The sequence below is a fragment of the Pelophylax lessonae genome (assembly GCF_965119305.1).
Source record: "Pelophylax lessonae genome assembly, chromosome: 6".
Lineage (NCBI taxonomy): Eukaryota > Metazoa > Chordata > Amphibia > Anura > Ranidae > Pelophylax > Pelophylax lessonae.
In genome coordinates, this window is record NC_138773.1 from 2,600,983 (window position 1) to 2,622,766 (window position 21,784).

The 21,784-nt window shown below is 52.2% G+C and overlaps 1 protein-coding gene across 1 annotated transcript in view; it reads left to right on the plus strand.

Annotated features, from left to right (window-relative positions):
• The first annotated feature begins 2,633 nt into the window (after positions 1–2,633).
• Positions 2,634–21,784, plus strand: part of BICDL2 (BICD family like cargo adaptor 2) — a 31,593-nt gene continuing 12,442 nt past the window's right edge. Inside the window, exons 1-3 of the mRNA XM_082261923.1 lie at positions 2,634–2,926; positions 8,149–8,364; positions 21,565–21,681. Coding sequence (XP_082118049.1) covers positions 2,636–2,926; positions 8,149–8,364; positions 21,565–21,681 — 624 coding nt within the window. The 5' untranslated portion in view covers positions 2,634–2,635. The remainder of the gene's footprint in view (positions 2,927–8,148; positions 8,365–21,564; positions 21,682–21,784) is intronic.

Below are 21,784 nucleotides of genomic sequence, written 5' to 3' on the forward strand. Positions count from 1 at the left end.
TCTGTCTTCATTCTCTTTTCATCTCCTGGAATCCGATAAAACACAAATGGAGACTTTGTAACCTTCTGATGGGATTCTATCTCCTGTGGAAGATGAAGGGATGAGGAGGGGGGGGGGGGGTCTGTGTATGAGGAGGGGGGGTGATGATATGGGGGTGTCTGTGTATGAGGAGGGGGGGTGATGATATGGGGGGGGGGTCTGTGTATGAGGAGGGGGGTGATGATATGGGGGGGGGGGTCTGTGTATGAGGAGGGGGGTGATGATATGGGGGGGGGGTCTGTGTATGAGGAGGGGGGTGATGATATGGGGGGGTCTGTGTATGAGGAGGGGGGTGATGATATGGGGGGGTCTGTGTATAAGGAGGGGGTGATATGGGGGGGGTCTGTGTATGAGGAGGGGGGTGATGATATGGGGGGGGTCTGTGTATGAGGAGGGGGGTGATGATATGGGGGGGGGGGTCTGTGTATGAGGAGGGGGGTGATGATATGGGGGGGGGGTCTGTGTATGAGGAGGGGGGTGATGATATGGGGGGGGGGGTCTGTATATGAGGAGGGGGGTGATGATATGGGGGGGGGGGTCTGTGTATGAGGAGGGGGGTGATGATATGGGGGGGGGTCTGTGTATGAGGAGGGGGTTGATGATATGGGGGGGTCTGTGTATGAGGAGGGGGGTGATGATATGGGGGGGTCTGTGTATGAGGAGGGGGGTGATGATATGGGGGGGGGGTCTGTGTATGAGGAGGGGGGTGATGATATGGGGGGGGGTCTGTGTATGAGGAGGGGGGTGATGATATGGGGGGGGTCTGTGTATGAGGAGGGGGGTGATGATATGGGGGGGGTCTGTGTATGAGGAGGGGGGTGATGATATGGGGGGGGTCTGTGTATGAGGAGGGGGGTGATGATATGGGGGGGGTCTGTGTATGAGGAGGGGGGTGATGATATGGGGGGGGGGGTCTGTGTGTGAGGAGGGGGGTTGATGATTTGGAGGGGGTGGGATGATGATTGGGGGGGATGATCATTTGGGGGGGAGGGTCTGTGAATCATGAGATGGGGGATGTGTGGAAGCCTCCGATGGAAGCTGATCACTCTGAGTGTCTGCACTGGGGTGACGTCTGACAGTCCGCGGTCACAAATCCTCCAATAATCACTGACAGGAAATCTCATTTCACTTCCTGTCCCAGAAACACAACAGGAAGTGAGGGAAATCCCCAGAAATTGTGTCCCTGTCTGTTCCTGCTTCTGGTGACATCTTAGATTTCCTGTGCTGGTGACAACGGGACAAAGAGAGGGGGGATCTCCCCAGCGGGGACCCTTTACTATAGGCTGCCCAATCACCGTCTCCCTGAGATCAGTGGGGCCCCCTCCAGGTAGATGGGGGGATGGTTATCCCCTGTCTGTGGCCAGGGAGGCCCCTCCTGTGTCTTTTCCCTGCACAGGACAGGTGAGACATTTCCATGGACAGAGGACAGCGGGGGAGAACAGAGAGCAGAGGGGGGAGTTCCCCTTTAAGTGATTGCGGGATGGGAGACAGGTGAGGGGGAATTCCACACCTGACATTCCTCTCCTCATACCTGGAGGGGGGGGGGGGGGGGGAGCACCGCGTGTGGAGACACAAATCCCCTCCATAAATCATCACCCCCTCCTCATACACAGACCCCCCCCCCAAATCATAAATCATCACCCCCTCCTCATACACAGACCCCCCCTCCCACATCATAAATCATCACCCCCCTCCTCATACACAGACCCCCCCAAATCATAAATCATCACCCCCTCCTCATACACAGACCCCCCCCAAATCATAAATCATCACCCCCTCCTCATACACAGACCCCCCAAAATCATAAATCATCGCCCCCTTCCTCATACACAGACCCCCCCAAATCATAAATCATCACCCCCTCCTCATACACAGACCCCCCCAAATCATAAATCATCACCCCCCTCCTCATACACAGACCCCCCCAAATCATAAATCATCACCCCCTCCTCATACACAGACCCCCCCAAATCATAAATCATCACCCCCCTCCTCATACACAGACCCCCCCAAATCATAAATCATCACCCCCCTCCTCATACACAGACCCCCCCAAATCATAAATCATCACCCCCCTCCTCATACACAGACCCCCCCAAATCATAAATCATCACCCCCCTCCTCATACACAGACCCCCCCAAATCATAAATCATCACCCCCCTCCTCATACACAGACCCCCCCAAATCATAAATCATCACCCCCCTCCTCATACACTGACCCCCCACACAAATTATGACCCCCCTTCCTCATACACAGACCCCCCTAACCCTCCCTCCCAAATCATCACTCCTCATACACAGACCCCCCCCCCAAATCATAACCCCCCTCCTCATACACAGACCCCCCAAATCATAAATCATCACCCCCTCCTCATACACAGACCCCCCCAAATCATAAATCATCACCCCCTCCTCATACACAGACCTACCCCCAGATTATCACCCCCTCCTCATACACAGACCCCCCCCCCCACACAAATTATCACCCCCCTCCTCATACACAGACCCCCCACCATTCTAATGAAGGGGGTTGGGCTGTAATTGTATTATGTATGACCATCTGATGGAATTTCTTCTCTCTCCTCCAGACATCCAATGACATCGGGAGAGGCGGAAAGCCAGGGTGGGATCCTCCGGGGCTGGATTGGGGGTCTCCCCTCCCCCACGATGGAGGAAGACTTCTACCCCTTCCTGCTGGAGAGGAGGTCATCCTACTTGGGCGAGGAGGAAGCAGAGCAGCAGGAGGAGGATCTGAACCTGGCCCTGGAGAGGAAGAACAAGGATCTGCTGCTGGCTGCTGAGCTGGGGAAGGCCCTGCTGGAGAGGAATGACTATCTGGAGAGGGGGAGGGAAGCGCTGGAGGAGGAGCTCCGAGAGACCCGTGAGGTGAGAAGATAATATGGGGTGGAGCAAGTGTGGCCAGATCCTTGGGGGCGGGAATGGGGAATATCCCTTCCCCACCATGGAGGAAAATTTCTACCTTGTTACTGAAGGATAGGCTGTCCTACCTGGGCGAGGAGGTGGAGCTTAACATTTATCCATTGGTTCCCATAATTTCCTCTAGGTATCCAATCACAAGACCCGATATATATCATACCAGTGGTGATTCATTTCTAAGTTGAACCTGCTGGGTGGAGTCAGTCCCAGACTTCTCTTATGTTAGTGATAGGTGAAACCTAGTGGGTGGAGTCAGTCCCAGACTTCTTATGGTGAAACCTAGTGGGTGGAGTCAGTCCCAGACTTCTTATATGTCAGTGATGGGTGGAACCTAGTGGGTGGAGTCAGTCCCAGACTTCCTTATATGTCAGTGATGGGTGAAACCTAGTGGGTGGAGTCAGTCCCAGACTTCTTATATGTCAGTGATGGGTGGAACCTAGTGGGTGGAGTCAGTCCCAGACTTCTTATGGTGAAACCTAGTGGGTGGAGTCAGTCCCAGACTTCTTATATGTCAGTGATGGGTGGAACCTAGTGGGTGGAGTCAGTCCCAGACTTCTTATGTCAGTGATTGGTGAAACCTAGTGGGTGGAGTCAGTCCCAGACTTCTTAAATGTCAGTGATAGGTAAAACCTAGTGGGTGGCGTCAGTCCCAGACTTCTTATATGTCAGTGATGGGTGGAACCTAGTGGGTGGAGTCAGTCCCAGACTTCCTTATGTCAGTGATAGGTGAAACCTAGTGGGTGGAGTCAGTCCCAGACTTCTTAAATGTCAGTGATAGGTAAAACCTAGTGGGTGGCGTCAGTCCCAGACTTCTTATATGTCAGTGATGGGTGGAACCTAGTGGGTGGAGTCAGTCCCAGACTTCTTATGTCAGTGATTGGTGAAACCTAGTGGGTGGAGTCAGTCCCAGACTTCTTAAATGTCAGTGATAGGTGAAACCTAGTGGGTGGAGTCAGTCCCAGACTTCTTATATGTCAGTGATAGGTGGAACCTAGTGGGTGGAGTCAGTCCCAAACTTCTTATATGTCAGTGATGGGTGGAACCTAGTGGGTGGAGTCAGTCCCAGACTTCTTATAAGTCTGTGATAGGTGAAATCTAGTGGGTGGAGTCAGTCCCAGACTTCTTATATGTCAGTGATAGGTGGAACCTAGTGGGTTGAGTCAGTCCCAAACTTCTTATATGTCAGTGATGGGTGGAACCTAGTGGGTGGAGTCAGTCCCAGACTTCTTATATGTCAGTAATAGGTGAAACCTAGTGGGTGGAGTCAGTCCCAGACTTCTTATATGTCAGTGATAGGTGGAACCTAGTGGGTGGAGTCAGTCCCAGACTTCTTATATGTCAGTAATAGGTGAAACCTAGTGGGTGGAGTCAGTCCCAGGCTTCTTATATGTCAGTAATAGGTGAAATCTAGTGGGTGGAGTCAGTCCCAGACTTCTTAAATGTCAGTGATAGGTGAAACCTAGTGGGTGGAGTCAGTTCCAGACTTCCTTATGTCAGTGATGGGTGGAACCTTGTGGGTGGAGTCAGTCCCAGACTTCTTATTGGATTGAGTCATTCCTAGGATTCTTATGTCAGTGATGGGTGAAACCTAGTGGGTGGAGTCAGTTCCAGACTTCCTTATGTCAGTGATGGGTGAAACCTAGTGGGTGGTATCAGTCCCAGACTTTTTAAATGCTAGAAATGGGTGTAACCTAGGGGGTGGAGTCAGTCTCAGGCTTCTTATGTCAATGATAGGTGAAAACTAGTGGGTGGAGTCAGTCCCAGACTTCCTATATGTCAGTAATGGGTGGAACCTAAGGGGTGGAGTCAGGCTCAGGCTTCTTATGTCAATGATAGGTGAAAACTGGTGGGCGGAGTCAGTCCCAGACTTATTATATGTTTGAGATTGACTCCACCCACTAGGTTCCACCCATCACTAACATATAAGATGTCTGGGACTGGCTCCGCCCACTAGGTTTTTTCTATCATTCACATATAAGAAATCTGGGATTGATTTCACCCAGTAGATTCCACCCATCACTGACTTCTTATATGTCAATGATGGGTAAAAACCTAGTGGGTGGAGTCAGTCCTAGACCCCTCCCCCTAAGTTACACCCATTAGTGGCGGGTGTACAGGGATGGTGGGAACCCCTCATAATGGGCACAGCAGGTGTACAGGGATGGTGAGAACTCCTCATAATGGGCACAGCGGGTGTACAGGGATGGTGAGAACCCCCATAATGGGCACAGCGGGTGTACAGGGATGGTGAGAACTCCTCATAATGGGCACAGCGGGTGTACAGGGATGGTGGGAACCCCTCATAATGGGCACAGCGGGTGTACAGGGATGGTGAGAACTCCTCATAATGGGCACAGCGGGTGTACAGGGATGGTGGGAACCCCTTATAATGGGCACAGTGGGTGTACAGGGATGGTGGGAACCCCTTATAATGGGCACAGCGGGTGTACAGGGATGGTGAGAACTCCTCATAATGGGCACAGCAGGTGTACAGGGATGGTGGGAACCCCCATAATGGGCACAGCGGGTGTACAGGGATGGTGGGAACCCCTTATAATGGGCACAGCGGGTGTACAGGGATGGTGAGAACTCCTCATAATGGGCACAGCGGGTGTACAGGAATGGTGGGAACCCCTTATAATGGCCACAGCGGGTGTACAGGGATGGTGAGAACTCCTCATAATGGGCACAGCGGTTGCACAGGGATGGTGAGAACTCCTCATAATGGGCACAGCGGGTGTACAGGGATGGTGAGAACTCCTCATAATGGGCACAGCGGTTGCACAGGGATGGTGGGAACCCCTCATAATGGGCACAGCAGGTGTACAGGAATGGTGAGAACTCCTCATAATGGGCACAGCGGGTGTACAGGGATGGTGAGAACCCCTTATAATGGGCACAGCGGGTGTACAGGGATGGTGAGAACCCCCATAATGGGCACAGCGGGTGTACAGGGATGGTGGGAACCCCTTATAATGGGCACAGCGGGTGTACAGGGATGGTGGGAACCCCTTATAATGGGCACAGCGGGTGTACAGGGATGGTGAGAACTCCTCATAATGGGAACAGCGGGTGTACAGGGATGGTGGGAACCCCTTATAATGGGCACAGCGGGTGTACAGGGATGGTGAGAACTCCTCATAATGGGCACAGCGGGTGCACAGGGATGGTGGGAACCCCTCATAATGGGCACAGCAGGTGTACAGGAATGGTGAGAACTCCTCATAATGGGCACAGCGGGTGTACAGGAATGGTGAGAACTCCTCATAATGGGCACAGCGGGTGTACAGGGATGGTGAGAACCCCTTATAATGGGCACAGCGGGTGTACAGGGATGGTGAGAACTCCTCATAATGGGCACAGCGGGTGTACAGGGATGGTGAGAACCCCTTATAATGGGCACAGCGGGTGTACAGGGATGGTGGGAACCCCTTATAATGGGCACAGCGGGTGTACAGGGATGGTGGGAACTCCTCATAATGGGCACAGCGGGTGTACAGGGATGGTGAGAACCCCTCATAATGGGCACAGCGGGTGTACAGGGATGGTGGGAACCCCTTATAATGGGCACAGCGGGTGTACAGGGATGGTGAGAACCCCTTATAATGGGCACAGTGGGTGTACAGGGATGGTGGGAACCCCTTATAATGGGCACAGTGGGTGTACAGGGATGGTGAGAACTCCTCATAATGGGCACAGCGGGTGTACAGGGATGGTGAGAACCCCTTATAATGGGCACAGCGGGTGTACAGGGATGGTGGGAACCCCTTATAATGGGCTCAGCGGGTGTACAGGGATGGTGAGAACTCCTCATAATGGGCACAGCGGGTGCACAGGGATGGTGGGAACCCCTCATAATGGGCACAGCAGGTGTACAGGAATGGTGAGAACTCCTCATAATGGGCACAGCGGGTGTACAGGGATGGTGAGAACCCCTCATAATGGGCACAGCGGGTGTACAGGGATGGTGAGAACCCCTCATAATGGGCACAGCGGGTGTACAGGGATGGTGAGAACCCCTTATAATGGGCACAGCGGGTGTACAGGGATGGTGAGAACCCCTCATAATGGGCACAGCGGGTGTACAGGGATGGTGAGAACTCCTTATAATGGGCACAGCGGGTTACAGGGATGGTGAGAACTCCTTATAATGGGCACAGCGGGTGTACAGGGATGGTGGGAACCCCTTATAATGGGCACAGCGGGTGTACAGGGATGGTGAGAACTCCTCATAATGGGCACAGCGGGTGTACAGGGATGGTGAGAACCCCTCATAATGGGCACAGTGGGTGTACAGGGATGGTGGGAACCCCTTATAATGGGCACAGCGGGTGTACAGGGATGGTGAGAACCCCTTATAATGGGCACAGTGGGTGTACAGGGATGGTGGGAACCCCTTATAATGGGCACAGTGGGTGTACAGGGATGGTGAGAACTCCTCATAATGGGCACAGCGGGTGTACAGGGATGGTGAGAACCCCTTATAATGGGCACAGCGGGTGTACAGGGATGGTGGGAACCCCTTATAATGGGCACAGCGGGTGTACAGGGATGGTGAGAACTCCTCATAATGGGCACAGCGGGTGCACAGGGATGGTGGGAACCCCTCATAATGGGCACAGCAGGTGTACAGGAATGGTGAGAACTCCTCATAATGGGCACAGCGGGTGTACAGGGATGGTGAGAACCCCTCATAATGGGCACAGCGGGTGTACAGGGATGGTGAGAACCCCTCATAATGGGCACAGCGGGTGTACAGGGATGGTGAGAACCCCTTATAATGGGCACAGCGGGTGTACAGGGATGGTGAGAACCCCTCATAATGGGCACAGCGGGTGTACAGGGATGGTGAGAACCCCTCATAATGGGCACAGCGGGTGTACAGGGATGGTGAGAACTCCTTATAATGGGCACAGCGGGTTACAGGGATGGTGAGAACTCCTTATAATGGGCACAGCGGGTGTACAGGGATGGTGAGAACCCCTCATAATGGGCACAGCGGGTGTACAGGGATGGTGAGAACTCCTTATAATGGGCACAGCGGGTTACAGGGATGGTGAGAACTCCTTATAATGGGCACAGCGGGTGTACAGGGATGGTGGGTCCAGCAAACATTGAGGTGAAGGTTGTGGGTGGATTGATGGTCTCCATGGTTGGTTGTTGTCTTGCAGCGGTTGGAGCAGGAGAAGCACGCTCTGCGTCTGAAGATGGAGGTGCGGGAGAACGAATGGAAGGCTCAGATCACGGATCTGGAGAGCGACCTATCAGAGGCCCGGATACAGATCAGACAGCTCATGTCTGAGCACAGAGAGTGCGGACGGGAGAGCGCCACCGCTGTACACGAGATGTCCGACCAGAACCAGCGACTGCTGGAACAACTAACGCAGGTGAGAGGGGGATGGGACTATGGATCCGCCATATTGGGAGACCCCAGTCTATCTATCTATCTGCCCCTGCGAGGGTCAGTGATGGTATAGTCCCCTCCAGCTGCACCTGATGGGGTCACTGATGGTGGCACATTCCTATCTGCCCAAGTGGGGTCACTGATGGTGGCAAAGTCACCTCTTTCACCCCTTAGTGAAGTCACCAATGGTGGAATGGTCCCCTCTATCTGCTCTTGGTGGGATTACTGATGGTGGTATGGTCCTCCCTATCTGCCCAGGGGGGTTACTGAGTATGGTATGATCCCTCCTATCTGTCCCTAATGAGGTCAATGTTGGTATGGTCCCCTCTATCTGTCCCTGGTCATCACTGATGGTGGTACAGTCCCTTCGCTCTGCCCCTGGTCATCACTGATGGTGGTACAGTCCCCCCTGTATGAGGGGCGGTTGCCCTGGGTGCAATGGTTTATTGCAGGGATGGGGGGGCACCTTGACCCTAACCCTAAGGGAAGGGGGGAGCAGTTTGGCATCCTTGCCCAGGGCGCTGGATGACTTTGTCCCTGCACTGTACAGTCCCCCTGTATATGTCCTTGTTGGGTTACTGATGGTGGTGTAGTCCCTTCTATCTGCCCCTGGTCATCAGTGATGGGGGTGTATCCCCTCTATCTGTCCCTGGTTAGGTCACTGATGGTGGTACAGTCCCTTCTATCTTCCCCTGGTAGGGGGTCACTCATGGTGGTACGGTCCCCTCCATCTGTCCTTGTTTGGGTTACTGATGGTGGTGCAGTCCCCTGTATCTGTGGCTGGTGGTGTCACTGATGGTGGTACAGTCCCTTCTTGCTGTCCTTGTTTGGGTTACTGATGGTGGTGTAGTCCCATCTGTCTTTCCCTGGTTGGGTCACTGATGGTTGTTGTATGGTCTCACTACTTACCCCAGGGGGGTTACTGAGTATGGTACAATCCCCCCTATCTGTCCCTAATGAGGTCAATGTTGGTATGGTCTCCTCTACCAATGTTGGGAGTCACTGATGGTGGTACAGTCCCATGTTATCTACCCCTGGTCAGGTCACTGAGAGTGGTATGGTCCTTTCTCACCTGCCCCTGATGGGGTCACTGATGGTGGTACGGTTCCATCTATCTGCCCTTGCTGGGGTCACTGATGGTGGTACGGTTCCATCTATCTGCCCTTGTTGGGGTCACTGATGATGGTATGGTTCCATCTATCTGCCCTTGCTGGGGTCACTGATGATGGTACGGTTCCATCTATCTGCCCTTGTTGGGGTCACTGATGGTGGTACGTTTCCATCTATCTGCCCTTGCTGGGGTCACTGATGATGGTACGGTTCCATCTATCTGCCCTTGTTGGGGTCACTGATGGTGGTACGGTTCCATCTATCTGCCCTTGTTGGGGTCACTGATGGTGGTACGGTTCCATCTATCTGCCCTTGTTGGGGTCACTGATAATGGTACGGTTCCATCTATCTGCCCTTGTTGGGGTCACTGATGATGGTACGGTTCCATCTATCTGCCCTTGTTGGGGTCACTGATGGTGGTACGGTTCCATCTATCTGCCCTTGTTGGGGTCACTGATGATGGTACAGTTCCATCTATCTGCCCTTGTTGGGGTCACTGATGGTGGTACAGTTCCATCTATCTGCCCTTGTTGGGGTCACTGATGATGGTACGGTTCCATCTATCTGCCCTTGTTGGGGTCACTGATGATGGTACGGTTCCATCTATCTGCCCTTGTTGGGGTCACTGATGGTGGTACGGTTCCATCTATCTGCCCTTGTTGGGGTCACTGATAGTGGTACGGTTCCATCTATCTGCCCTTGTTGGGGTCACTGATGGTGGTACAGTTCCATCTATCTGCCCTTGTTGGGGTCACTGATGGTGGTACAGTTCCATCTATCTGCCCTTGTTGGGGTCACTGATGATGGTATGGTTCCATCTATCTGCCCTTGTTGGGGTCACTGATGATGGTACGGTTCCATCTATCTGCCCTTGTTGGGGTCACTGATGATGGTACGGTTCCCTCTATCTGCCCTTGTTGGGGTCACTGATGGTGGTACGGTTCCATCTATCTGCCCTTGTTGGGGTCACTGATGATGGTACGGTTCCATCTATCTGCCCTTGTTGGGGTCACTGATGGTGGTACGGTTCCATCTATCTGCCCTTGTTGGGGTCACTGATGGTGGTACAGTTCCATCTATCTGCCCTTGTTGGGGTCACTGATGATGGTACGGTTCCATCTATCTGCCCTTGTTGGGGTCACTGATGATGGTACGGTTCCATCTATCTGCCCTTGTTGGGGTCACTGATGATGGTACAGTTCCATCTATCTGCCCTTGTTGGGGTCACTGATGGTGGTACAGTTCCATCTATCTGCCCTTGTTGGGGTCACTGATGGTGGTACAGTTCCATCTATCTGCCCTTGTTGGGGTCACTGATGATGGTACGGTTCCATCTATCTGCCCTTGTTGGGGTCACTGATGATGGTACGGTTCCATCTATCTGCCCTTGTTGGGGTCACTGATGATGGTACGGTTCCATCTATCTGCCCTTGTTGGGGTCACTGATGGTGGTACGGTTCCATCTATCTGCCCTTGTTGGGGTCACTGATGATGGTACGGTTCCCTCTATCTTCCCTTGTTGGGGTCACTGATGATGGTACGGTTCCATCTATCTGCCCTTGTTGGGGTCACTGATGATGGTACGGTTCCATCTATCTGCCCTTGTTGGGGTCACTGATGATGGTACGGTTCCATCTATCTGCCCTTGTTGGGGTCACTGATGGTGGTACGGTTCCATCTATCTTCCCTTGTTGGGGTCACTGATAGTGGTACGGTTCCATCTATCTGCCCTTGTTGGGGTCACTGATGATGGTACGGTTCCATCTATCTGCCCTTGTTGGGGTCACTGATGATGGTACGGTTCCATCTATCTGCCCTTGGTGGGGTCACTGATGATGGTACGGTTCCATCTATCTGCCCTTGTTGGGGTCACTGATGATGGTACGGTTCCATCTATCTGCCCTTGTTGGGGTCACTGATGGTGGTACGGTTCCATCTATCTGCCCTTGTTGGGGTGACTGATGATGGTACGGTTCCATCTATCTGCCCTTGTTGGGGTCACTGATGATGGTAAGGTTCCATCTATCTGCCCTTGTTGGGGTCACTGATGATGGTACGGTTCCATCTATCTGCCCTTGTTGGGGTCACTGATGGTGGTACGGTTCCATCTATCTGCCCTTGTTGGGGTCACTGATGATGGTACGGTTCCATCTATCTGCCCTTGTTGGGGTCACTGATGATGGTACGGTTCCATCTATCTGCCCTTGTTGGGGGTCACTGATGATGGTAAGGTTCCATCTATCTGCCCTTGTTGGGGGTCACTGATGATGGTACGGTTCCATCTATCTGCCCTTGTTGGGGTCACTGATGATGGTACGGTTCCATCTATCTGCCCTTGTTGGGGTCACTGATGGTGGTACGGTTCCATCTATCTGCCCTTGTTGGGGTCACTGATGATGGTACGGTTCCATCTATCTGCCCTTGTTGGGGTCACTGATGATGGTACGGTTCCATCTATCTGCCCTTGTTGGGGTCACTGATGATGGTACGGTTCCATCTATCTGCCCTTGTTGGGGGTCACTGATGATGGTAAGGTTCCATCTATCTGCCCTTGTTGGGGGTCACTGATGATGGTAAGGTTCCATCTATCTGCCCTTGTTGGGGTCACTGATGATGGTACGGTTCCATCTATCTGCCCTTGTTGGGGTCACTGATGGTGGTACGGTTCCATCTATCTGCCCTTGTTGGGGTCACTGTTGGTGGTACGGTTCCATCTATCTGCCCTTGTTGGGGTCACTGATGGTGGTACGGTTCCATCTATCTGCCCTTGTTGGGGGTCACTGATGGTGGTACGGTTCCATCTATCTGCCCTTGTTGGGGTCACTGATGGTGGTACGGTTCCATCTATCTGCCCTTGTTGGGGGTCACTGATGATGGTACGGTTCCATCTATCTGCCCTTGTTGGGGTCACTGATGGTGGTACGGTTCCATCTATCTGCCCTTGTTGGGGTCACTGATGGTGGTACGGTTCCATCTATCTGCCCTTGTTGGGGTCACTGATGGTGGTACGGTTCCATCTATCTGCCCTTGTTGGGGTCACTGATGATGGTACGGTTCCATCTATCTGCCCTTGTTGGGGTCACTGATGATGGTACGGTTCCCTCTATCTGCCCTTGTTGGGGTCACTGATAGTAGTACGGTTCCATCTAGCTGCCCTTGGTGGGGTGACTGATGGTGGTACGGTTCCATCTATCTGCCCTTGTTGGGGTCACTGATGGTGGTACGGTTCCATCTATCTGCCCTTGTTGGGGTCACTGATGATGGTACGGTTCCATCTATCTGCCCTTGTTGGGGTCACTGATGATGGTACGGTTCCATCTATCTGCCCTTGTTGGGGTCACTGATGATGGTACGGTTCCCTCTATCTGCCCTTGTTGGGGTCACTGATGGTGGTACGGTTCCCTCTATCTGCCCTTGTTGGGGTCACTGATGGTGGTACGGTTCCATCTATCTGCCCTTGTTGGGGTCACTGATGATGGTACGGTTCCATCTATCTGCCCTTGTTGGGGTGACTGATGATGGTACGGTTCCATCTATCTGCCCTTGTTGGAGTCACTGATGATGGTACGGTTCCCTCTATCTGCCCTTGTTGGGGGTCACTGATGATGGTACGGTTCCATCTATCTGCCCTTGTTGGGGGTCACTGATGATGGTACGGTTCCATCTATCTGCCCTTGTTGAAAAAAGCGGGAGTATGTTCCCATGTATGGCCCTAATTGATTCATAGATAAGGAAATGGCATTGAAAAAGTTGAGTCCCTCACCGAGTGGCCGTTGATCCGATGCTAAGATTATAGAAAAATTGGTGAAAGATAAAGGATCCTTCACCGTAAAGGAGATGAACTATGGGCACCCACGAGGCCGGCTACAAAGATGGTGTGAAAAAACGTTATTAGGCACTTGTGCCGTGAAAAGCAAGTATATAGATGTGAAAAGATTTGGCACATCAATGTATAATAAAAACAACAAACAATAGTGATGGACCACCATGAACCACCATTGCTACAATTAGCTAGGATGTATCCACAAAGAAGCCTGTGCTGGCTAGAACGGCTGAGGATTGCACTTTCCCAAATTACCACTAAACAATGGCTGAGTTATCCGGATATACCAGCAGCATTTCAAATGGTATAAACAGTGAGATGTCCCAATTGGGGAAAAATGATTTGATGGGAACCAATGATGGCTAGAGCGGGTAAGATATTACACTGTCCATGATTGCCAATAAAAGGTGGCTGAATAGCACAAATGAACTAGGAAAATTCCCAGAAGGTTCCAGAGTGGCATAGGACGTGAGGTTATAGTGGGACCCCCTAGTCCAATATCCCAATTGAAAAATGGCTGATGTTGGGCTGAGTCTCATGTGAAGTCAGTGACAAAAGGAACGCTGACGCGTTTCACTGGCAAGACGCCAGTTTCTTCAGAGCTGCTCTGAAGAAACTGGCGTCTTGCCAGTGAAACGCGTCAGCGTTGGCGTCATTTGCCCACAGTTGATGGATCCGGTTCCTCTGTAATCTCTGGACGACTGCACGGCGGCTTCCTCGCTGTTCCCCCGCCTCCAACTCTCCACGCCGGATGTGACGTCAGGCCGCGCCCGACAGACCTAAACGTCCAACCAGGAAGTTTGCAGAGCAAGTGCGGAAGGAGAACGCCGTATGAGGAACGCCATTAGCGGCAGGTCCAGTGATCTACATACGGAGGTACGGACACTTCAGGAACCCCGCTACGGAATATACTGTTGATACTCACATGGCAAACCAGATGATTGTCTTCTCATCTTCTGACATTCCTGGTCAGCGTTCCTTTTGTCACTCACTTCACATGAGACTCAGCCCAACATCAGCCATTTTTCAATTGGGATATTGGACTAGGGGGTCCCACTATAACCTCACGTCCTATGCCACTCTGGAACCTTCTGGGAATTTTCCTAGTTCATTTGTGCTATTCAGCCACCTTTTATTGGCAATCATGGACAGTGTAATATCTTACCCGCTCTAGCCATCATTGGTTCCCATCAAATCATTTTTCCCCAATTGGGACATCTCACTGTTTATACCATTTGAAATGCTGCTGGTATATCCGGATAACTCAGCCATTGTTTAGTGCAATCCTCAGCCGTTCTAGCCAGCACAGGCTTCTTTGTGGATACATCCTAGCTAATTGTAGCAATGGTGGTTCATGGTGGTCCATCACTATTTTTTGTTGTTTTTATTATACATTGATGTGCCAAATCTTTTCACATCTATATACTTGCTCTTCACGGCACAAGTGCCTAATAACGTTTTTTCACACCATCTTTGTAGCCGGCCTCGTGGGTGCCCATAGTTCATCTCCTTTACGGTGAAGGATCCTTTATCTTTCACCAATTTTTCTATTATCTGCCCTTGTTGGAGTCACTGATGATGGTACGGTTCCATCTATCTGCCCTTGGTGGGGTGACTGATGATGGTACGGTTCCATCTATCTGCCCTTGGTGAGGTGACTGATGATGGTACGGTTCCATCTATCTGCCCTTGTTGGGGTCACTGATGATGGTACGGTTCCATCTATCTGCCCTTGGTGGGGTCACTGATGATGGTACGGTTCCATCTATCTGCCCTTGTTGGGGTCACTGATGATGGCACGGTTCCATCTATCTGCCCTTGTTGGGGTCACTGATGGTGGTACGGTTCCATCTATCTGCCCTTGTTGGGGTCACTGATGATGGTACGGTTCCATCTATCTGCCCTTGTTGGGGTCACTGATGATGGTACGGTTCCATCTATCTGCCCTTGTTGGGGTCACTGATGATGGTACGGTTCCATCTATCTGCCCTTGTTGGGGTCACTGATGATGGTACGGTTCCATCTATCTGCCCTTGTTGGGGTCACTGATGGTGGTACGGTTCCATCTATCTGCCCTTGTTGGGGTCACTGATGGTGGTACGGTTCCATCTATCTGCCCTTGTTGGGGTCACTGATGATGGTATGGTTCCATCTATCTGCCCTTGTTGGGGTCACTGATGATGGTACGGTTCCATCTATCTTCCCTTGTTGGGGTCACTGATGGTGGGACGGTTCCATCTATCTTCCCTTGTTGGGGTCACTGATGGTGGTACGGTTCCATCTATCTGCCCTTGTTGGGGTCACTGATGATGGTACGGTTCCATCTATCTGCCCTTGTTGGGGTCACTGATGGTGGTACGGTTCCATCTATCTGCCCTTGTTGGGGTCACTGATGATGGTACGGTTCCATCTATCTGCCCTTGTTGGGGTCACTGATGATGGCACGGTTCCATCTATCTGCCCTTGTTGGGGTCACTGATGATGGTACGGTTCCATCTATCTGCCCTTGTTGGGGTCACTGATGATGGTACGGTTCCATCTATCTGCCCTTGTTGGGGTCACTGATGGTGGTACGGTTCCATCTATCTGCCCTTGTTGGGGTCACTGATGATGGTACGGTTCCATCTATCGGCCCTTGTTGGGGTCACTGATAGTGGTACCGGTCCATCTAGCTGCCCTTGGTGGGGTGACTGATGATGGTACGGTTCCATCTATCTGCCCTTGTTGGGGTCACTGTTGATGGTACGGTTCCATCTATCTGCCCTTGTTGGGGTCACTGATGATGGTACGGTTCCATCTATCTGCCCTTGTTGGGGTCACTGATGGTGGTACGGTTCCATCTATCTGCCCTTGTTGGGGTCACTGATGGTGGTACGGTTCCATCTATCTGCCCTTGTTGGGGTCACTGATGATGGTACGGTTCCATCTATCTGCCCTTGTTGGGGTCACTGATAGTAGTACGGTTCCATCTAGCTGCCCTTGGTGGGGTGACTGATGGTGGTACGGTTCCATCTATCTGCCCTTGTTGGGGTCACTGATGATGGTACGGTTCCATCTATCTGCCCTTGTTGGGGTCACTGATGGTGGTACGGTTCCATCTATCTGCCCTTGTTGGGGTGACTGATGATGGTACGGTTCCATCTATCTGCCCTTGTTGGGGTCACTGATGATGGTACGGTTCCATCTATCTGCCCTTGTTGGGGTCACTGATGATGGTACGGTTCCCTCTATCTGCCCTTGTTGGGGTCACTGATGGTGGTACGGTTCCATCTATCTGCCCTTGTTGGGGTCACTGATGGTGGTACGGTTCCATCTATCTGCCCTTGTTGGGGTCACTGATGATGGTACAGTCCCCTCTATCTGCCCTTGTTGGGGTCACTGATGGTGGTACGGTTCCATCTATCTGCCCTTGTTGGGGTCACTGATGATGGTACGGTTCCCTCTATCTGCCCTTGTTGGGGTCACTGATGGTGGTACGGTTCCCTCTATCTGCCCTTGTTGGGGTCACTGATGGTGGTACGGTTCCATCTATCTGCCCTTGTTGGGGTCACTGATGGTGGTACGGTTCCATTTATCTGCCCTTGTTGGGGTCACTGATGGTGGTACGGTTCCATCTATCTGCCCTTGTTGGGGTCACTGATGATGGTACGGTTCCATCTATCTGCCCTTGTTGGGGTCACTGATAGTAGTACGGTTCCATCTAGCTGCCCTTGGTGGGGTGACTGATGGTGGTACGGTTCCATCTATCTGCCCTTGTTGGGGTCACTGATGGTGGTACGGTTCCATCTATCTGCCCTTGTTGGGGTGACTGATGATGGTACGGTTCCATCTATCTGCCCTTGTTGGGGTCACTGATGATGGTACGGTTCCATCTATCTGCCCTTGTTGGGGTCACTGATGATGGTACGGTTCCATCTATCTGCCCTTGTTGGGGTCACTGATGATGGTACGGTTCCATCTATCTGCCCTTGTTGGGGTCACTGATGGTGGTACGGTTCCATCTATCTGCCCTTGTTGGGGTCACTGATGATGGTACGGTTCCATCTATCTGCCCTTGTTGGGGTCACTGATAGTGGTACGGTTCCATCTAGCTGCCCTTGGTGGGGTGACTGATGATGGTACGGTTCCATCTATCTGCCCTTGTTGGGGTCACTGTTGATGGTACGGTTCCATCTATCTGCCCTTGTTGGGGTCACTGATGATGGTACGGTTCCATCTATCTGCCCTTGTTGGGGTCACTGATGGTGGTACGGTTCCATCTATCTGCCCTTGTTGGGGTCACTGATGGTGGTACGGTTCCATCTATCTGCCCTTGTTGGGGTCACTGATGATGGTACGGTTCCATCTATCTGCCCTTGTTGGGGTCACTGATAGTAGTACGGTTCCATCTAGCTGCCCTTGGTGGGGTGACTGATGGTGGTACGGTTCCATCTATCTGCCCTTGTTGGGGTCACTGATGATGGTACGGTTCCATCTATCTGCCCTTGTTGGGGTCACTGATGGTGGTACGGTTCCATCTATCTGCCCTTGTTGGGGTGACTGATGATGGTACGGTTCCATCTATCTGCCCTTGTTGGGGTCACTGATGATGGTACGGTTCCATCTATCTGCCCTTGTTGGGGTCACTGATGGTGGTACGGTTCCATCTATCTGCCCTTGTTGGAGTCACTGATGATGGTACGGTTCCATCTATCTGCCCTTGGTGGGGTGACTGATGATGGTACGGTTCCATCTATCTGCCCTTGGTGGGGTGACTGATGATGGTACGGTTCCATCTATCTGCCCTTCTTGGAGTCACTGATGATGGTACGGTTCCATCTATCTGCCCTTGGTGGGGTCACTGATGGTGGTACGGTTCCATCTATCTGCCCTTCTTGGAGTCACTGATGATGGTACGGTTCCATCTATCTGCCCTTGGTGGGGTCACTGATGGTGGTACGGTTCCATCTATCTGCCCTTGGTGGGGTCACTGATGGTGGTACGGTTCCATCTATCTGCCCTTCTTGGAGTCACTGATGATGGTACGGTTCCATCTATCTGCCCTTGGTGGGGTCACTGATGATGGTACGGTTCCATCTATCTGCCCTTGGTGGGGTCACTGATGGTGGTACGGTTCCATCTATCTGCCCTTCTTGGAGTCACTGATGATGGTACGGTTCCATCTATCTGCCCTTGGTGGGGTGACTGATGATGGTACGGTTCTATCTATCTGCCCTTGTTGGGGTCACTGATGATGGTACGGTTCCATCTATCTGCCCTTGTTGGGGTGACTGATGATGGTACGGTTCCATCTATCTGCCCTTGGTGGGGTGACTGATGATGGTACGGTTCCATCTATCTGCCCTTGTTGGGGGTCACTGATGATGGTACGGTTCCATCTATCTGCCCTTGGTGGGGTGACTGATAATGGTACGGTTCCATCTATCTGCCCTTGTTGGGGTCACTGATGGTGGTACGGTTCCATCTATCTGCCCTTGTTGGGGTCACTGATGGTGGTACGGTTCCATCTATCTGCCCTTGGTGGGGTCACTGATGGTGGTACGGTTCCATCTATCTGCCCTTGTTGGGGTCACTGATGATGGTAGAGTCCCCTCTATCTGCCCTTGTTGGGGTCACTGATGGTGGTACGGTTCCATCTATCTGCCCTTGTTGGGGTGACTGATGATGGTACGGTTCCATCTATCTGCCCTTGGTGGGGTGACTGATGATGGTACGGTTCCATCTATCTGCCCTTGGTGGGGTCACTGATGATGGTACGGTTCCATCTATCTGCCCTTGTTGGGGTCACTGATGATGGTACAGTTCCATCTATCTGCCCTTTTTGGGGTCACTGATGGTGGTACGGTTCCATCTATCTGCCCTTGTTGGGGGTCACTGATGATGGTACGGTTCCATCTATCTGCCCTTGTTGGGGTCACTGATGATGGTACAGTCCCCTCTATCTGCCGCTGGTGGGGTGACTGATGGTCCCTTCTATCTATTCCTGGGGAATGGGGGGTCACTGGTGAATGTAGGGACCCCTCTATCTATTCCTGAGGGGGAGGGGGGGGTTCTCCTGTTGAGGTGACCGTCCCCAGAGACGGATTAGGTTGTCACACGGCGGGAGGGATTAGATGGTCAGTGATGCGATCAGACTGAGAAGTGAGCAGCTGTCCCTGGATAAGACGATTACCTCCTAATAGGATTGTGTGATATGGGGGGATTCCAACAGGTGGGGGGGATGGAGCTGTCCTGTGTGGGAACATCAATCTCCACTATGGTGTTCATTCTCTTCTTATCTGATGTCTTTAATTGTCCCCGATGGTAGAGTATGGCCAGTCAGAGGGGGGCTGGTGGACGCGTTTCGTCAGGGGATGGAGCATTTCCAGCAGTGATCGGTCATCCTGTGTCTAATACAATGATGACAATGACTGTGTGTGTCATGTTCTGCTGACGGAATAGTATTTCTGGAGACACAGCTGCACCACCCTAATAACGTACCGCCCTAATAATGCACCGCCCTAATAATGCACCGCCCTAATAGTGCACCGCCCTAATAATGCACCGCCCTAATAATGCACCGCCCTAATAATGCACCGCCCTAATAGTGCACCGCCCTAATAATGCACCGCCCTAATAATGCACCGCCCTAATAGTGCACCCCCCTAATAATGCACCGCCCTAATAATGCACCGCCCTAATAGTGCACCGCCCTAATAATACACCGCCCTAATAATGCACCGCCCTAATAATGCACCGCCCTAATAATGCACCGCCCTAATAATGCACCGCCCTAATAACGCACCGCCCTAATAACGCACCGCCCTAATAACGCACCGCCCTAATAACGCACCGCCCTAAAAACGCACCGCCCTAATAACGCACCGCCCTAATAACGCACCGCCCTAATAATGCACCGCCCTAATAATGCACCGCCCTAATAATGCACCACCCTAATAATGCACCGCCCTAATAATGCACCGCCCTAATAACGCACCGCCCTAATAACGCACCGCCCTAATAACGCACCGCCCTAAAAACGCACCGCCCTAATAACGCACCGCCCTAATAATGCACCGCCCTAATAACGCACCGCCCTAATAATGCACCATCCTAATAATGCACCACCCTAAAAATGCACCACCCTAATAACGCACCGCCCTAATAACGCACCGCCCTAATAATGCACCGCCCTAAAAATGCACCACCCTAATAACGCACCGCCCTAATAATGCACCGCCCTAATAATGCACCGCCCTAATAATGCACCGCCCTAACGCACCACCCTAATAATGCACCACCCTAATAATGCACCACCCTAATAATGCACCGCCCTAATAACGCACCGCCCTAATAACGCACCGCCCTAATAACGCACCACCCTAATAACGCACCGCCCTAATAATGCACCATCCTAATAATGCACCACCCTAATAACGCACCGCCCTAATAACGCACCACCCTAATAACGCACCGCCCTAATAACGCACCGCCCTAATAACGCACCGCCCTAATAACGCACCGCCCTAATAATGCACCGCCCTAATAACGCACCGCCCTAATAACGCACCGCCCTAATAACGCACCGCCCTAATAATGCACCGCCCTAATAACGCACCGCCCTAATAACGCACCGCCCTAATAACGCACCGCCCTAATAACGCACCGCCCTAAAAACGCACCGCCCTAATAACGCACCGCCCTAATAATGCACCGCCCTAATAACGCACCGCCCTAATAATGCACCATCCTAATAATGCACCACCCTAAAAATGCACCACCCTAATAACGCACCGCCCTAATAACGCACCGCCCTAATAATGCACCGCCCTAAAAATGCACCACCCTAATAACGCACCGCCCTAATAATGCACCGCCCTAATAATGCACCGCCCTAATAATGCACCGCCCTAACGCACCACCCTAATAATGCACCACCCTAATAATGCACCACCCTAATAATGCACCGCCCTAATAACGCACCGCCCTAATAACGCACCGCCCTAATAACGCACCACCCTAATAACGCACCGCCCTAATAATGCACCATCCTAATAATGCACCACCCTAATAACGCACCGCCCTAATAACGCACCACCCTAATAACGCACCGCCCTAATAACGCACCGCCCTAATAACGCACCGCCCTAATAACGCACCGCCCTAATAATGCACCGCCCTAATAAATGCACCGCATGTTCCCTTCCTGCGTTGTTCCCTTTTATGTGGCTCCCCTGTGGCCTGCACTGATGAACAGTTTTGTCTCCGCAGGCCTCTCAGGTGGAACAATCCCTCAGCCTGCAGCTTCAAAATCTTAGAGAAGAGAACCGGGAGCTCAATCTGAGCCAAGGACACCTCGGCCCCTGTCTGCAGAGCCTACAGAACGAGGTCAGAGGTCACACAGGGGCAATCTGGGGTCACATTGGGGCAGTCGAGGAATGGGGGGGGAATCAGAAGAGTTCTTCCCAAATTAAGATTATGGAGGACCTCC